The 16,419-nt window shown below is 38.7% G+C and overlaps 1 protein-coding gene across 4 annotated transcripts in view; it reads right to left on the bottom strand.

Moving 5' to 3' along the window:
• Positions 1 to 3,578: 3,578 nt before the first annotated feature.
• The window catches only part of EYA1 (EYA transcriptional coactivator and phosphatase 1), a 231,549-nt gene continuing 218,708 nt past the window's right edge, over positions 3,579 to 16,419 (bottom strand). For all 4 annotated transcript variants that reach the window (XM_084620524.1, XM_084620525.1, XM_084620526.1 and 1 more), the window contains 2 exons: positions 15,291 to 15,391; positions 3,579 to 5,700 (listed from right to left, as the gene is read on the bottom strand). In XM_084620524.1, coding sequence (XP_084476650.1) covers positions 5,620 to 5,700; positions 15,291 to 15,391 — 182 coding nt within the window. In that variant the 3' untranslated portion in view covers positions 3,579 to 5,619. The remainder of the gene's footprint in view (positions 5,701 to 15,290; positions 15,392 to 16,419) is intronic.

The raw sequence follows: 16,419 nt of genomic DNA, 5'->3' as shown, positions 1-16,419 counted from the left end.
AACAGGAGCCTCCAGATGAAGAGAAATGACTTGGCCTCGCATGCTTGTTGCCTGCTTTGCCAACACTGAGTAGTACAACATAATGTAGTAATGGTAGTGCTTAAAACATCAAATGGAATTTAATTAGTGCACTGAGAAAAATAAATGATTATGAATACTGAGATCTCTGTATTTTTTCCTGTCTTTCTGTGGAACTGTTGCATAGGGGATCTTGGAATCAGCAAATGATATTCCCTCAGCAAGGTAACCTGATCTCAAATCTATCTATCTATGGTAGTTACGTGACTGCGCACCTCCCAATCTTTAATGTATTTATCCCCACAACACCCTTGTGAGGTAGGGTAGTACCATTATCCCCATTTTACCAATTGAACAGACCACAGAGAGAGGCTAAGTGACTTGCCTAAGATCATACAGGAAGTCTGTGGCAGAGCACAAAATTAAATCCACCTCTCCCAAGTCTCAGGCTAGCCCTCTAACCACTTCCACAAACAAAACCACATCATGGAACCAGAGAATTTAAATTTAGAGATGTAAAAGACCTGGTAGGCCAGCTAGCCCATCCTCTGCCACTATTCCCTTCAGTACATGTTCTAATGCTTTGTCCAGTCTACCTTTAATTGTCTCAGTCAACGTAGCTTCCATTCTTTCCCTTTGCAGATTATCCCACAGTCTAATGGAGCCCACTGTCAGGAAAATTTCCAGACAGGCAGCTTAGTTTTTCCCTCTTCATGCCACCCTTTGCTATATAGTTAGATCACCATGTGTACTTAGGTTTTTAGTTTTAAATGCTGCATGTCAATGTATGCTGTTTACATTGTGGCTGCCCAATGCTATACCTTTCCTGTGGAGAAATAAAGGGCTTCAGTTTACTTTGCTACCAATCTAGCACCACTGAAAATTCTCTCCAAAAATAGAAATGGAAATGAAAGTTACTACAAAGTAAATTTACTTCTCCCCCCACCATGTTTGCTGAACGTGAAAGACTGGAAGGCCTGTGCGGACGGTTCTCTTCATTTCTCTTGGCTTGGTCGGAGGGCGTATTGGTGAACTTCAGATTGTCCTTTTCTCAAACAATCTGCTTCCAAGTCAGAAAGCCAAAAGGTACGTAAAAAAGCCACCTACACTTCCGGTTCAGCTAGCACAAACCATCCTGTCATTATTTATAAGTGACACAGTTAGGCTACAAGCACTGCCATCAGAGATGCACACACAACTAACTCCCACTGAGTATGGTGAGGAGGGTTGTGGGACAGAATTTGAAAAAAACATGGAATTGAGAGAAACAGGAAATATTTAGAGAGATGAAAGGGGAAACCACACACACAAAGTGTTTTATGAGTTTACATTGTATGCTTTTGAGGACAGCAACTTTGTCTTCTTACAGGTCTACAAAGCACCAATATACTCCTCCCATTTCACAAATAATTATTAATTCCAGCTCCTTGGCATTATCCTGAAGGAACAGTCCTAATAATTTGGACACATATAATTATTATAGGTAGAACTACTGCAGCTGGTCATCTTATCAATGAGCTTCTAAGAAATGAATGGGAACTTTATGCAGTACTGTTTCTAAAAGGAAACACAGCACATGCAGGCGAATTGCATTACAAAACAATCTTAATTCTGTGTGACTTCCTGCATCCCTCTTCATTAGAATGGGGAGTAAGAAATTATTGCCATAGGTTTTTGGCTGTCATAACTGGCTTCACATACTTATGAACATTTTCATACTTAAGCCAACCAACTAATTGCAAAACAATTCTTCACCTATCTTTTGGACTTATTTTTATTTTACAAAACCCCAACCATTTCAAGGGGGATTTCAGTGACCCCATTGATTCTCATGCTGCTTGGTACATACCACAGACAGAACATGCCCCTGACCATCTAACTGTGGGTCTAATGCAAAACGCATCATCTTCAGATAATCACAGTTTGTTCTAATGTGGTAGGGAGCAACAGTTAGCTTTAAAGGAAAAAAGGGGGACAGAGGTGGAAGCACAGTCATATTTTATCTCTACCTTGCAAGAAAACATTTGAAATACTGTGTTTGTGTTTTGCCACTGTAACCTCAATGCTTGAATGGATTACTACAAAATAATATATAGCATCTGGGCATCTCTTCCTTCAAAACTTTACAGTGCTGTACATTTAAATCATTTTAAGATGTCAAAGTTTTTTAAAAATAAGGGACCTGAGGCACCAATTTTTTAATGCGAGAGAGAGTGTTCATGTATCAAAGAGATTGATCCACAGCCTAGGGTATATGGTTATGTAGGCTACAGTTTTCAACATCATGTGTAATGTCAAGTAATCTACAGCTATAGGCCTAGTCGCCTTCTGAAAGCACATGTCTGGAGCCAAGTAGTGCTTGCAATTTAGGGTTCTTGGTTTAAATCTAATTTGAGATATGCCTTTAAAACACATCATGGTAATACAGCAGTCTAAACAACAAAACCACCAGAAAGAATTCAGCTGAGCTTGCGGTCGTCATTTCTCCTGAGAAATTGAGGAACACAACTGAATCATACCTCATACATAGAGAGGGTCAGGGAACTCAGCTTATTTTAAGCTGCCTCCTATATCAGGGCTGGATGGCTGGCTAGTGAATTTCAGCTTCCAGTTCTGCCAAAACCACTCAGACTTAATACTCCCAAATGCTAACAAATCTGCAGGGGGTTTGCTTCTCATACTTTGAAAAAGCAAATTACAGGAATCCATATGGTTACAACCCCCATGCATGAGCCAGAGCACGTCGTACAATGCTAGTTGTAAGGAAAATTCATTTCACTTTTTGGATTTCAACAGCACAAATTAATACACATGTATATTTTATGAGACCGAGAAAGTTCCTTCTTAAGCACCCTCAACTTGTATAAGTAATGGACTAAAACAGTAATAACTTCCAAAGAGAAGACGGCCTCAGGGGTTAGTATAGTATTGAATTAGCCTTTCCCCTTTGGAGAGACAATTTCAAAACCTATTTAAGTGCCAAAAATGAAAGTGAATTTGCTGATCCAAGTTGTGTGCTAATCACCCTTTGTACACATCAGGAAACCACCACAGTGCTGCTCTGGACAGGCGCAAGAAAAGTCATGCAGCTCACAACAAATATGGGGTAGGAGCGATTAGTGTATTCTGTAACCCACTCATTGCTTGCCTCAGGTAATTTCAACTCTCTTCTACTTCAATGGACCCCAAGTTCCTCGCTTTTATGAGGACTAAATTCAGTCACAAGCTTAAACAAATGAAGAGCCAGTGCACTCTGATTCCCATTCTTGTGGGTTATTTTATATTGTTCTTCTCTAGCACCCACTGATCAGAGAAGCAGCTGCTGCCTATCTAGTTTACACCTCTACAGCCAAGGTATTTTACCAAGGCATGGTGGTTGTTCTATAGAGCTTCTTATCTGGGTAGCATAGACAAGTGAGCATTTTTTTCTTCTTGAGACAGCAAAAAACCTATGGCAAAAATAATCAAATACTTACGTCTCAGAGGATGGTTTACTAGTTCACAAATCAATTTTATTAATTTAAAACACAAAATTAATGAAGAAAAATTCTGTACACAATTGTGGACACAACACACTTTTTTGTACAATAAGGCCAAGATAAACTGTTTTTTTTTTCAGTCTGCAAAACGACTACAAAAATTGAAAAGACAAAAAACTGTCACTCTCTACTTTGCTTGAAGCAAAGGAAAAAAAATCTAATTATAATAGCCCCAATCCTAAAAGAACGACACACCATGTGCTTAAACTTTATGCACTGTGAGTAATTCCCTCGACTTTGTTAGAACTACTCACACTAATGTGTAAAATAAAGCACATGTGTAAGTCTTAGCGAGACAGGGGCCTTAGTTGGTAATTAAGCAATTTGGAAAATCCACAAATGATTAACTAGCAGCAATATGAATCCTCCAACACAGGAGGGTGTTGCTTCACAGCTACTTTGGTGCTTTGCAGGTAGCTGTTTAAAAGGCTGGTGTTGTTTTTTTGGAGGGTGGGGTGGGGTGGGAGGAAACGGGGAGTAAAATTTTGAAGAATGAACCAACAAAGCTGAGGTTTCTTTTTAATGAAAAGATGGAAATCAGGGAAAGGGAACTGGTACAATTCAGGCCCAGATGTCAGACTCAGTTTAACTGACCACATTGCTCATGGCCTGTAAGGTTTAAAAAAGTCACAACTCATAGATCAGACAGAGTTTACATTGATAACAGAAATTAATATAGACTATGGATATTTTACATCCTTGGTGACAACTATTTCATTGTGTCCATTGCCGGCAATGGATGTTACACACTAGGAAAATCTGACTCCTGGTGGAAGAGAATTAAAAAAACTGAAGCGGGTACACTGCATATAATTATGTTTTGCTCAGTTTCTCCAAAATACTCTTTTCTAACTTACGTGAAACAAAGCACATGCTGTAATTTTTGATTTTCTGACAACATGAAAACTTTGATTTGTTAGTCTCCAACTCAAATACCCCTTGTATAATTATTTTCTATTCTGTAACTTCTTTTTATGGAAGGAGTTTGTTGGTTCATTATTCAATTCTTTAAGGAGATTTAATACATTAGCATTAAAACAGAAAATGAAAGACAGTAAGGAACTCCTCTTCAATTAAGTTGTGTAGCTCTGTGTATGTGTTTAATGGGGACACATCATTTTATAGTCAGAATAGCTGAGGGGGAAAAAGAGAAAATAGCTGAAAAACAACAACAAATTCCTTATTGACACTTGACATCCATGCTTTTGGTCTTGACAAATTTATCTAAAAAATCCATTATCTACATATTTATACCCCACACTCTGATAAGGCACTGCACAATAGCTGTGTACACATTGCCTCAGACTTCATCAACAAGGCATTACTACCTCTCAATAGCATTTACTTAACCAATATGTAAAAGAATCATCCATTATTACAAATTTACACAAAAAATTCTTCCTGTACATGATTGTCTCAGTGATGTACCTATTTGTTTAAATTAGACATACTTTAGACTACTTTGCAATGTGCTAAAATCAAAAGTGTTTGCTGTATCATGAGACAAAGGCTTATAAATAGCCTTTAATCCTATCATATGTATCCTCAGTTATATGATGTCAAAACACAGTCTGTTCATAAATAAGTAAAGATGTACAGAGTACCCTGGGTATGAGAAACCAAAAAAGTAAACCTTCTTTACAAGAAAATTACTCCACTGGTATTTTGAAAAATTCAGTCTTCATTGTGCAATCAAGTTTGCTGTGTTGAAGAAGCTGTGTGTGTCACATTGAAGATTCTAAAAACTACAAAGCATTTGCAGGTCCTTTCTTTCTTCACAGGTATGAACCTTTTGTTTTTTTGTATCAAATGTGGTAAAATGCGCTGTTAAAACATTCTCATGGCTTGTTTTCATTGGATTCGCAATATTAGAGTCAACAGCTGTTCTGAAGAAAAAGGCATGCTCCTCCATTTACTGAAAGGGCAAAAGTTAAGACCAATTGCAGCTGTACATCAACATGTTGAAATCACAAAATTCTGTAGTCCAATGCTGACACAAGACACAGGCATACTGTCCATGGGCATAAGGGAGGTTCTGGGGTTTCAAAGTGCTGCTAAGCTGCTACAAGTACTCCAGTTCCAAGGCATGATGAAGGGCCATAAGGTCAGAGTGGCTTGAGATCCTCCAAAATGGCATGGCATGCTATGAACAGAAGAAACACAATGTCAAAAACCTGGGCATTCTGGTCTGCAAACTCATCTCATTGTCTCTTGCAAGAATAAGGTAACACTGCAAGAGGACAGCAATACTTCAGCTGCTCTCTAACTATGTATGACTCAAGATGAGCTATAATAATTATAACCTCTCTTCTCATCAATATTTCTCAGTGCTTCTAACTTGAATTCTCAGTAACATCAAATCTATTTTTTTTTAAAATCACATTTGTAGGCCTTATTTAAAGAGTAATTTTTTTAGTTCCTTTTTCTAAAAAAAGGATTAGGTACGTTTCTGAAATACAAAATATATTTCTATAGAAACACGGAAAACATTCTATCCTGCAGATGAAATATATGGATATATAAAAAAATGATTAAACTTGTTGACAAAAAAAAAATGAAGATAAACTTGTCTACTGTCAAAACATGTTTAGTCTTTGAGAAACTATTACTGGCAGGTGAGTTAAACAACGCATTGGCAGTGATTCAGAATACATCAATATGCTATTCAAATCATGCAGAAAGTAATTTTTTCCTGGTGGTTTGTATTATGCTGGTTATTGTTTGCACTGACCTTAAAACAGCTTTTCCATGTAGGAGAATTTTAAAATGAATGTTTAATTTTTTCCCCATTAGCTAAAAAAAAAGTCTAGGTCTAAATCTTGAACATATTTGCAAGACACCTGAATAAACTAAAGACATGAATACCAGGGGGACAAACACATATTACATCATCCATGAAGGGTAAAATAGCTGATTGTGAAACCTCACTATCCTTAAGCTGCAAAGCAGGCACTACAGTGTCAGCAAGAAGTTTTTCGTAAATAAAAGAAAGATAATCTCCTCTGTCAGAGAAAATATTCCATTCATCCCAAAGGAAAATTGCTTCAACGCAACAAATAATTTCAAGGCTACAATGAACATGTTTAGTATTTCATTGGTTCAACTCACAGCCAGCTGATTTGAGCACACACACTGAGAACAATGTAGGTATTACAATGGCTTCTGGGATTCGGTGGCATTTTAAGAACACTTTCTGGGGCATGTAACTTTATTCTCCTTCAAATCCCTCCTCAGAAGTTCAGAGTGAAATCCTGGTCCTAATGAAGTCAATAGCAAAACCAGGCTTTTACTCATGGTTGTCCTTACAGTGCATCTTCTCTCTGGCTTTCATTCTGGTCACTTCTCCTAATTTACATGCTGTCTAGCTATACATCAGTCTTGAAATCTCAGAGATCCCTTACACACTCTCTAGTGCCTTGTTTATTGTAAACCATTAATATGTTACTTTATGCAATTTAGATGGTAAGATCCTCAAAATGGGTCTATAATTTGTTATTTGTCTGGAGAGTTTTGTATAAACCACTGTGTACGCAATGAATAACTGTGGAAGAATGTCATTGCAAGCCTGGCAATAACATCATGATGATCTGGGTTGGACTGAAAAAAATAAGACTGGAAAAATAAGGAGCTTAAAGATAGGTAGGCGTGTAAATCTGTGGAGTGAAATACCATGCTGCAGCAGGACCTTGCTGGAGTGTGTGTTAATCAACTGGCAAAGGAACATCAGGGAGCCCTGGGGTAGCTGAAGACTGAGAAATGAGTGTAGGGCAAAAGTGGGGAGAAAACACAGGCAGCCAGCTTCCACAAATGTTGTAATACAGAGCAGGTGAGCTTTATAAGAAGAAAAAAAAACTTTGAAGCCCTGATGGAAAGGCAGAGGGGAACTCTATCTTTTTCAGATTGTCACAAAGCCTTGAAAAAGAGCTAACTGCACTTCAACCTGAAGAGCAACAAATGAGCCATTGATTTGCAGAGGCACTAGGGTACTTTAAGGTATTTTGGGAGCAGAATTCCAGAGAAGCATAGCAAAGCACAAGTATATGCTTAACCTTCTTCTAAGAGATCTAGAAACACTAGCCCTTTCGTCAGAGAAGGGCTAAATGGTCAACTAACTAGAGGACAGAAAATCTCTATATCTTCAACCTAGATTCCCATTGTGTCATCTCCATGCCAAGCTCCATCAGCAATGGCAGCCAGATGTCCTGGTCATCCTTTTCCAACATGACCGTCTCAATGCCGATTTCCACATTACCCCGTATGTATGCAATAACCTCCCTCTCCTGGTCTGCAAAGCCATTTCTCTTCCCACATTTTCATCCAAATCCCTCCTAAAGTCACAAAATAAGTCAACAGTAAGGTTCAGGGGAAAAAGTTGCTAATTATTCAATCTGGGCTTCCCAGTGTATCTTGTCTTCTCTGTGTCTATTTTACTTAGACAGCAAGATCTTTGTTGCAGGAACTGTCAACACCGTATGACTTGCACAATACCAAAAACATTGTTGGTGCCAAACAATGCCCAAGACAGAAGTGTTTATGTTCACATCAGGTTTAGGCTGTTCTAGTTGAGCTGGCTGCATTTTCACCCATTTATTTTTGCACCTCACTTGAGCTGCCGGAGTTCTCCTCCTTTGTCCCCATCCAGCTTTTTTCCCATGAGTGCTCTCTGCCTAGTGCTAGGCACCACTTCTCCTTCTTCTCTGATTGGCCAACTAGGAACCTCAGTTTCCTGCTTCTCTTTTTGAATCAAGCATGGCACCGGGTCTCCCCACTCAATTATGCCAGGGAAAGATGAGCAAACAATGTATAGCAGATGGAGCATGGTGACTGACATGGTGGAAAATATCTTGCTATTTACTAAGAAGTCAAGAACCAAAGAGAAATGAATGAATGGCACAAGTAGGATTATAGTCAGGTGTTACTGGCTCTCAACTCCATGTTCAGCCTCCTTGATCATACTGCCTCCCAAGTAATACTCCCTAGTGTCATACTGGGTACTCATCAGATATGTGGAGCATCTAAAGAACTTGTGTCAAACTATTTAATAAATTAAGTCACCGTTACTCCTTTGTACTTGTGATGGGGTGTATATACCCCACACTAGGGCTGAAGTGGTTAAAGAACAACTCTAGACCCAGACGATCCCACCCACACCTGCAGAGCATGCTCCAGATGGAGGTGGAGCTCAAAAGGAAGTCAGATAGCTCAGAAGCTTGGATTACAGAGTGGGATGCTGGAGGTGGCCCAGAGAGGACAGCTGTAAAACGGCCTTGGGGTGCCTGGTCTTTGCTAACCCACACAGGGCCCCGGACAAAAGCCCAGTGGAGTGGGACGACCTGGGCTCCCCCTATGAACCCCCTTCTGCATTAAAAAAGAACCGGCCCTCCTAACAACTAGGCATACCTCCATCAAGCTCCAACAATCACAGTACTGTCCAGATGCAGTATAGGTAATGGATTAGTCTCTGTAGTCTGGGATGTGATTCAGGACCAAAATCTCCAGGGGGCTATTTCTGAGCTACTGAATGGTCTTGGAAAAATCATTTAAATTCTCTTTGCCTTAGTTTCCCTATCTGTAAAGCAGGGATAATTCTACTTATGTATCAGAAAGGAGTATTGTGAGGATTAATTATGCTTGAAAAGGCCTACGAAAAAGTTATGTAAATGCTCGGCATTATAATTATGTTCAAGCCTTCTGTATGTAGGCCAAAAAGGCCCCTGGTTAACATTGCCAACAACGGAAACATGCCAGGAATGCTGTAGCTGTAAGCATACGTCAATTTACACTGGAATTTTGTTTACAGGTCTGACCTGGCAAGATCAGATCATTATGAATTTCACTCAGTGGTATACATTTTATACTGCATCTCTGCGGGGGGGGGGGGGGGAGAGGAATTCTTGCTGTGGTTCATAAATAAATAAATAAAATAAAAAAAAATTCACCTTAAATAAGGTAACATAAGTTATTGTACAAATCTATCAATGCACCTTCATCTTTTGGTAGTATATACCCTACAAGCCAAACATTCATAATAATACTCTATCACAGAGAAAAACACTCCCAGATTAGCAAACCCCTATAAAACACTATAAAATGAGCAGATAATGACAAATCCAACTCGTTGAAAATAGCAACACAGCTCTGGGACCCAGCCTCAAAGCATTTGCTTTTTTCACTGGGTGACCAGGAAGGAAGGGCTTTCATTGGTTTATTTTCATAGGTATTTGACAGACATTGCCTTTAAAAAGTAAGCTTTTGCTAACAGTTACCACACAGTGGAATCTGATATACTTCAGGTATTTTCTATTCTAAGCATATTGAGCAACGGTAATACTTCACATACTGCTGGATGGCAAATACTATGCCTAATGGCAGTGAATGTAACTGGATTGCATTAATATCTGATAAAAATGTGGAATATAGTAAACATAATTGTTGACTAGTGTAACATGTAAAGATTATGGAGCATATTTTCAAGCAATCAATTTGCAGACACCTAGAAGATAATAAGGTGATAAGTAACCGTCAGCATGGATTTGTCAAGAGCAAATCATGTCAAACGAACCTAATAGCTTTCTTTGACAGGGTAACAATCCTTGTGGATGGGGGGGAAGCAGGAGACATGGTATATCTTGACTTTAGTAAGGCTTTTGATACGGTCTCGCATGACCGTCTCATAAACAAACAAGGTAAATACAACCTAGATGGAGCTACTATAGGTGGGTTCATAACTGGTTGGAAAACCATTCTCGGAGAGTAATCATCAGTGGTTCACAGTCAAGCTGGAAGAGCATATTCAGTGGGTCCTGCAGATATTGGTCCTGGGTCCAGTTCTGTATAATATCTTCATCAATGATTTAGATAATGGCAGAGAGAGTACACTTATAAAGTCTGTGGATGATGCCAAGATGGGAGGGGTTGCAATTGCTTTGGAGGACAGGATTAAAATTCAAAATGATCTGGACAAACTGGAGAAAAGGTCTTAAGTAAATTGGATGAAACCGAATAAGAACAAATGATTGTTACAAGGATGTGTGTGAATATTTTTTCTCCTTAACTCCAAGGATAGGACAAGAAGCAATGGGCTTAAATTGCAGCAAGGGCGGTTTAGGTTGGACATTAGGAAATACTTCCCTGTCGGGGTAGTTAAGCATTGGAATAAATTGCCCAGGGAGGTTGTGGAATCTCTGTAATTGGAGATTTTTAAGAGCAACTTAAGCAAACACCTGTCAGGAGTGGTCTAGATAATACTTAGTCCAGCCCTGAGTACAGGGCACTGGACTAGAAGACCTTTCGGGGTCTCTTCCAGTCTCATGATTCCATGTACCTACCTCTATTATAATTTTAGTGGTCAAAATGAGATTTCCATAATATCTGTAAGTAAGTCTGAACATTTTGCCTATTAAAACTTATATATTATGCAATAGAGCTGGTTGTAATTTTTTCAACAAAGATTTTGAAATTAAAAAAAATGGGAGCCTGATAATTTTTTACTGAAGAAAATCATTTTTTCAAAATGTTTCAATTTTGTGATGAACCTTTGAAATAAAAAATGTTGACATGTCAAATTTTTTCATTTTGACATTCTGAGTAAAATCCAATTCACCTTTTAATGTAGGAAATATAAAAAATAAAAAAGTGGGAATTTCCCTTTTTGAAACAAGAAATAAACTCTCAATTTTTTCTATCAAGCACAAAACAAAACAAAAGTAACAATTCTGAACAAAGTGAAAAATCTTGTTGTTTCAAATATTTTTGCAAAAGAAACCATTTTTCGATTGCATAGCACTGAAGGACAAATTGTAAATGACATCTCTATTTCCTGAAAGAAGTATTTGCTCATGACAAAGAAATTTATACCTGGAATTTTGTAGGGAATATGAATAAAAAGCCCACACATTTGTGCCTTCAGTCATGCCGCCTTGTGCTGTGGTTCTGTTAGACCTCACTCAGCAGATTAGGGACTAATCAATACCTTGTAGAAACACTTCCTTAGATGCTGGAAGAAGTGATGGAGCACTTGAATAAGTACTTAGCTAAGACCAGTGTACTGTGCTAAGATATACTGTGCTGTTGTAGGTGACAATTTTCTGACAAATCATAGGACCTACATCTTCCCTTCTGGTCCTGTGGTCATTCCAGATCCAAGTTCTAATCCTCTGAAAGGATGGCAAATTTATCCCCAGTGTTTCGGTCAAACTGAAATGTGGGTTTATTACATTCTGACTATTTAAAATATCCAATGATATCAACTAGATATGACAGTCTTCACTTCCTGTCCTGAAATAAAAATGTGAAGTGTGCTGTGAGTTATTAAATAGTGGCTGTGTTGAATATCCATCATTATAGTATATGATGAATCACAAATATTAATGAATTTATTCTCACATCTCCCCTGTGAGGTGGAGAAGCATTACTGCCATTTTACAGATAGAGAACTGACTGACCTAAAAGAACCTAAAGCCTATAACCTATAACCTAAGAACAGTGCCTGTGGTAACAAAAATTGAGTTGTGTTGTGATAGTGGCTGGGACAAGACAGCAGGTTTTCTTGCAAAAAAGTCACCTTATTTTGGTATCTACTGTGTCACTTTAGCAGCCTTCAGATGCAGGAAGACAGCAACCTTCACGTGGCATGACTTTGAACTCTAAAATACTAACTACATCAAGTGTTCTGTGTTTTGATCTAGAGAAGGCTCCACAATTTACTTTTGCTCCTTGGTCTGTACTATGAACATGAAGGCCTGAGTATTTCAACTGTCTTATAAAAATGAGTTTTCAGGAAATAATGGTTTAGGGAAAGGTGACAATACCATGACTTATCCAATGCTAAGTGAAATATAAGAGGGTGCAGTGTCCCTAGTGTATCACACTTATTTTCATCAATCAAAAGGAAATGTGAAAAAATGTGGATTATGAAAATCTTTTTAAAAATAACTGTACACTGTATAAACTTAATTTAATGTATTTACTGACTCAGTTTTATAATAATTACAATAATTTATTTTAGATACATTTTAAACATCCATCACCTGTGTACTGAACTAGCATTTTCAGTACATAAAGGACTTGTAGGCAGGGGTGCTGGAACAATTTGTATAGTGGGGGTGCTGAGAGACATTGAACCAAACTGTAAATCCTGTATCTGAGGGAAACCACTTCAAGCCAGGGGGTGCGGCAGCATCCCCAGCACCCCTAGTTCCAGCACCTATGCTTGTAGGAATATTTTACCACCCTTCTATGATGAAACAACAGGTCTGTTTGTTAGTGAAGTGGTTTTTAATACGGACCCTCATTTTCTCACTTACTAATCTGGAAGTTCGTCACTGTTCAGTACTGGAACAGAAAATAAAAATCTGTGAAGTACATAGGTTGGCTATTTTAATAAATTACAGAAGTCTTGATGAATAAAACAATATTGTTCATTATACAGCATCACTGGAGTGGTAAATGCTTTACAAACAGGGAAAAAGAAAAGAACCCTGGTTTATAAAAAGTTTATATTTATTATTGAGCAGTACTATGTAGGGGCCTTCAATCGTGGACCAAGGCATGGAATGCTACTTGACGGACAATGGGATAATAAAAAGATAGTGGCTTCCCTGAAAAACTCACAAACACACAGATTATTGGTGGGAAGGTAGGATGGAATGTGGTAAAAAGTTACGTGGAAGAGTGGGGTACTCTAATAGGTGTCTTCATAGTTACACCATTTTTGTCAAGTTTTTATTTTTATTATTATAAACCTTCTACCATTTTGTTGGTGCTTCTGTGTGTGGAAGGTTAAGTGATTTTATAGTATAATAGAGTTTTATCTCTCCTTATTTAAGCATAATATATCTGAATACAAATATGTACTCAAATGTTTAGTGCTTCTAGTATTGCTAAAATGTGCTGATTTACATAATTCTTCAGAACTGAACAGTTTTTCCACTGTGTTTATCATTCACATATCTAATCATTTTGGGTCAAATTAAGGTCTAGCTAGCATGGTGGCTCTGGGGCATAATGGAGTGCAAGGCACCCATCTCATCTACTTGTCCTCGTTACCCACAACATGGATAGACTTTGCGGAGCCACTGTGTTCTCAGTTCACACAGGTGGCAGGTGGCACCTTAGCTCTGTCCCCACAATGGGGCAGCCATTTTAGCTGTGCCAATGCACCAGGGAGTGTACATTGGACCAGGTGACGTTTACTCCCTTCCCAGAGCAGCAGGGAATCTCACAGAGAGACTGTAACTTTGAGTCACAATCTCACTCTGGAGCAGAGAAAGTAGATCCTCAGCTTCCTACATTCTCCAAATCTGAACATTCCTTCCAGCAACAAAGAACACATGGAACAAATGCTCCAAGGGAACTTTCTCTACTACCTCTTCACTTAACAAATGGGAAGGCTTTCTTAGTTAGGCCTTCCTGCATGGTGTTTCCAGTTAAAAACCGCTGAATTAGGTGTTACTGAAAGAAGTACTTTTGTCACCGTTACATGGAATACTACTTCACTGAGCAATGGAAAGGAACAAAGACAACAGCTTTTCCTGGTATTAAATGTAGCTGTTAAAATGTAATCATTTACAGCAGAAAACTTCTCTGCAAAGATTAAAGGCATTTCTGAAGGGAGAAAGGAGGAATCTGTTCATTTTAGTGTGCCAAAGGGACACATGAAACTGACAAGTTCGCAAACTGATGTAACGAGATGGGAAACTACACAGAAAGTTTCAGAGGGATGTAAGTTGGTATTTCATGTTGCAAAACTATTCAGTGTCACATCTTGTAAAATTGCCATGTGGTGTAATTAGTTTAATCTCTCCATTCGGAAAGCTTTGAAAAATGGTTACTAGAAAGATATAGTATCGCCACTGGGATTTTCAAGTTAAGCTGGGAAAGAGAGAGCGTATGGAAAGGCAATTTACAAGGAAAATGAGGCAAGATAAACCTCCTTGCTCCCATTTTTTCTTCTCTTTGTACTTGCTAGGATAATATTCTATGGTTTCAGTCAAAGACCTTAGACCAGCCCCTCTCCCCCTGCACTCTATTAGATTGACATATTCAGTAGTAACTCCCAGCAGTAAGACAAAGTGTTGCTTTTTGAGATGCCCACTCCACATTGCAAGAGAAGAGACCGTGATATTTTCCCTTCCTAATGGAGAAAGGAAAAAACATGTAATAAGAGATTCAACTGCATCTTCTGCCAGAGCTAAAGCAACAGGGATTAGAATAGCAAGAAATAACCAATATTTGGCCGAAAATGCAGGCTCCCAATTTAGGTACAGCTGACATGAGCTGAGGTCAACATTAACGTATATGCTCCATTTCTCAGATACTCTTTCAAGGTATAAAATTCACAAAACAATGCGATGTATCTAAACACCACAAATTGTAATAGCTGTGCTTAAGTTTATTATATTTCATGGCATTGGGGGATGCCATTTAGAGAAGTGGAATTATCAGTTTTGGTCAAACCAGAATCCATACTTAACATCCTTCATACGGATATATTGGATACACATAGCTACCCTAATGCATCTTTTGGAGGACAGCAATATCCCAGACCCAACTAGAATTTTAAGTAGAGTGTGTTACTAGCCCATCAGTCAAAATGTTCTAATTTTGTAACGCTACACAATTATAGATCTGAGATCATAATCAACCCCGATGCATACAATCCCAGGTGTGAGAAAATGCACATATTTACTTTCAAAGACTTGAAATAAAACTGCACTGAAAAAGAATTACTACCTTTTTTGCTCCTTGTTCTTCTTCCACGCCATCACCTATAACAACATACACTACTTTTCTTCCAAATCTTTGAATTATTCGCTCAAAACAACTTTCCTTTCCTGAAAAAGAAATGTAAACTATTAAGGGTTTTACACATGATAGCTGGTGAGAGAACATAATGAAACCACATTCATTAAACACCCATCCAAGATATCTCCAAGCACTTGCAATGTAATATTACCGTCACTGAGAGATTACAGAGCAGAATCTCTCCTGGATCAATTCTGTGCTCAGCATAGGAGTGAGAGCAGAGTGTCAGAGACACGGCTCCTGACATCAGTTAGAACTGCTGACAGTCAGCTGTAAAATCTACTTACGGTCTTTTAACAGATCCTATACTTGTGGAGAATAGACATCGCATAGCAGAAGTCTGCCTCCACACCACCTCCCCACTTCCTATGGCAAGCAGGTGCAAGCCCCACACCTGACACACTCATGACTTCAGAGAGTTGCCCTCTGAAAGGGGAATTTTGTGCTGTTTGTCTGTAGCCAGCCTCCTGAATAATGCTTTGGACTCAAATGCCCAGAAGTTATACATCTGTAAAGACAAAGGAACTGATCTTGCATTGGATTGTCTTCAACTTTGTACATGAAATTCTCACCCACCTTTAATTAAAAAAGAGCATCTCCCTCAGGAGACAACCTTTGTTGTTTGTCCACTGAGTGGTTACTTAATATAAGCACAGCTCCTTACTTCAGTGGGATCTCTGCAAAGGCTTATGCTAATGAATCCCAATCCAAGACTGGGGCCAAAGTTAGTGAACAGGAAACTCTGCACTCTTCATAGTTCATTGTCTTAAGTTTGGAACTGAAAACCCAGACAGAGTACATTGTGAGGTCTATAGTCAAGATTGCCTAAGTGCTTCCATTGTAAAACAGCATTTCAGTTTTTCACAATATAGGTTTAATTTTACATTTTTTTCCCACCTACACTATGTCTAAAGCATAGATTAGTGTTCTGGCAGATGGTAGGGGTGGGGCCTGGGGCAGAAGGGGTGGGGCTGCACGGCTAGCGTCCCCCAAGAGGTTATAGATTGTTGTAATAAGCCATAGATCCAGTGTGTCTATTCAGAGTAACAGCCGTGTT

This window comes from Lepidochelys olivacea (genome assembly GCF_965140295.1).
Source record: "Lepidochelys olivacea isolate rLepOli2 genome assembly, chromosome: 2".
NCBI classification, from domain to species: domain Eukaryota; kingdom Metazoa; phylum Chordata; order Testudines; family Cheloniidae; genus Lepidochelys; species Lepidochelys olivacea.
This window is presented reverse-complemented; position numbering and strand designations above follow the sequence as displayed.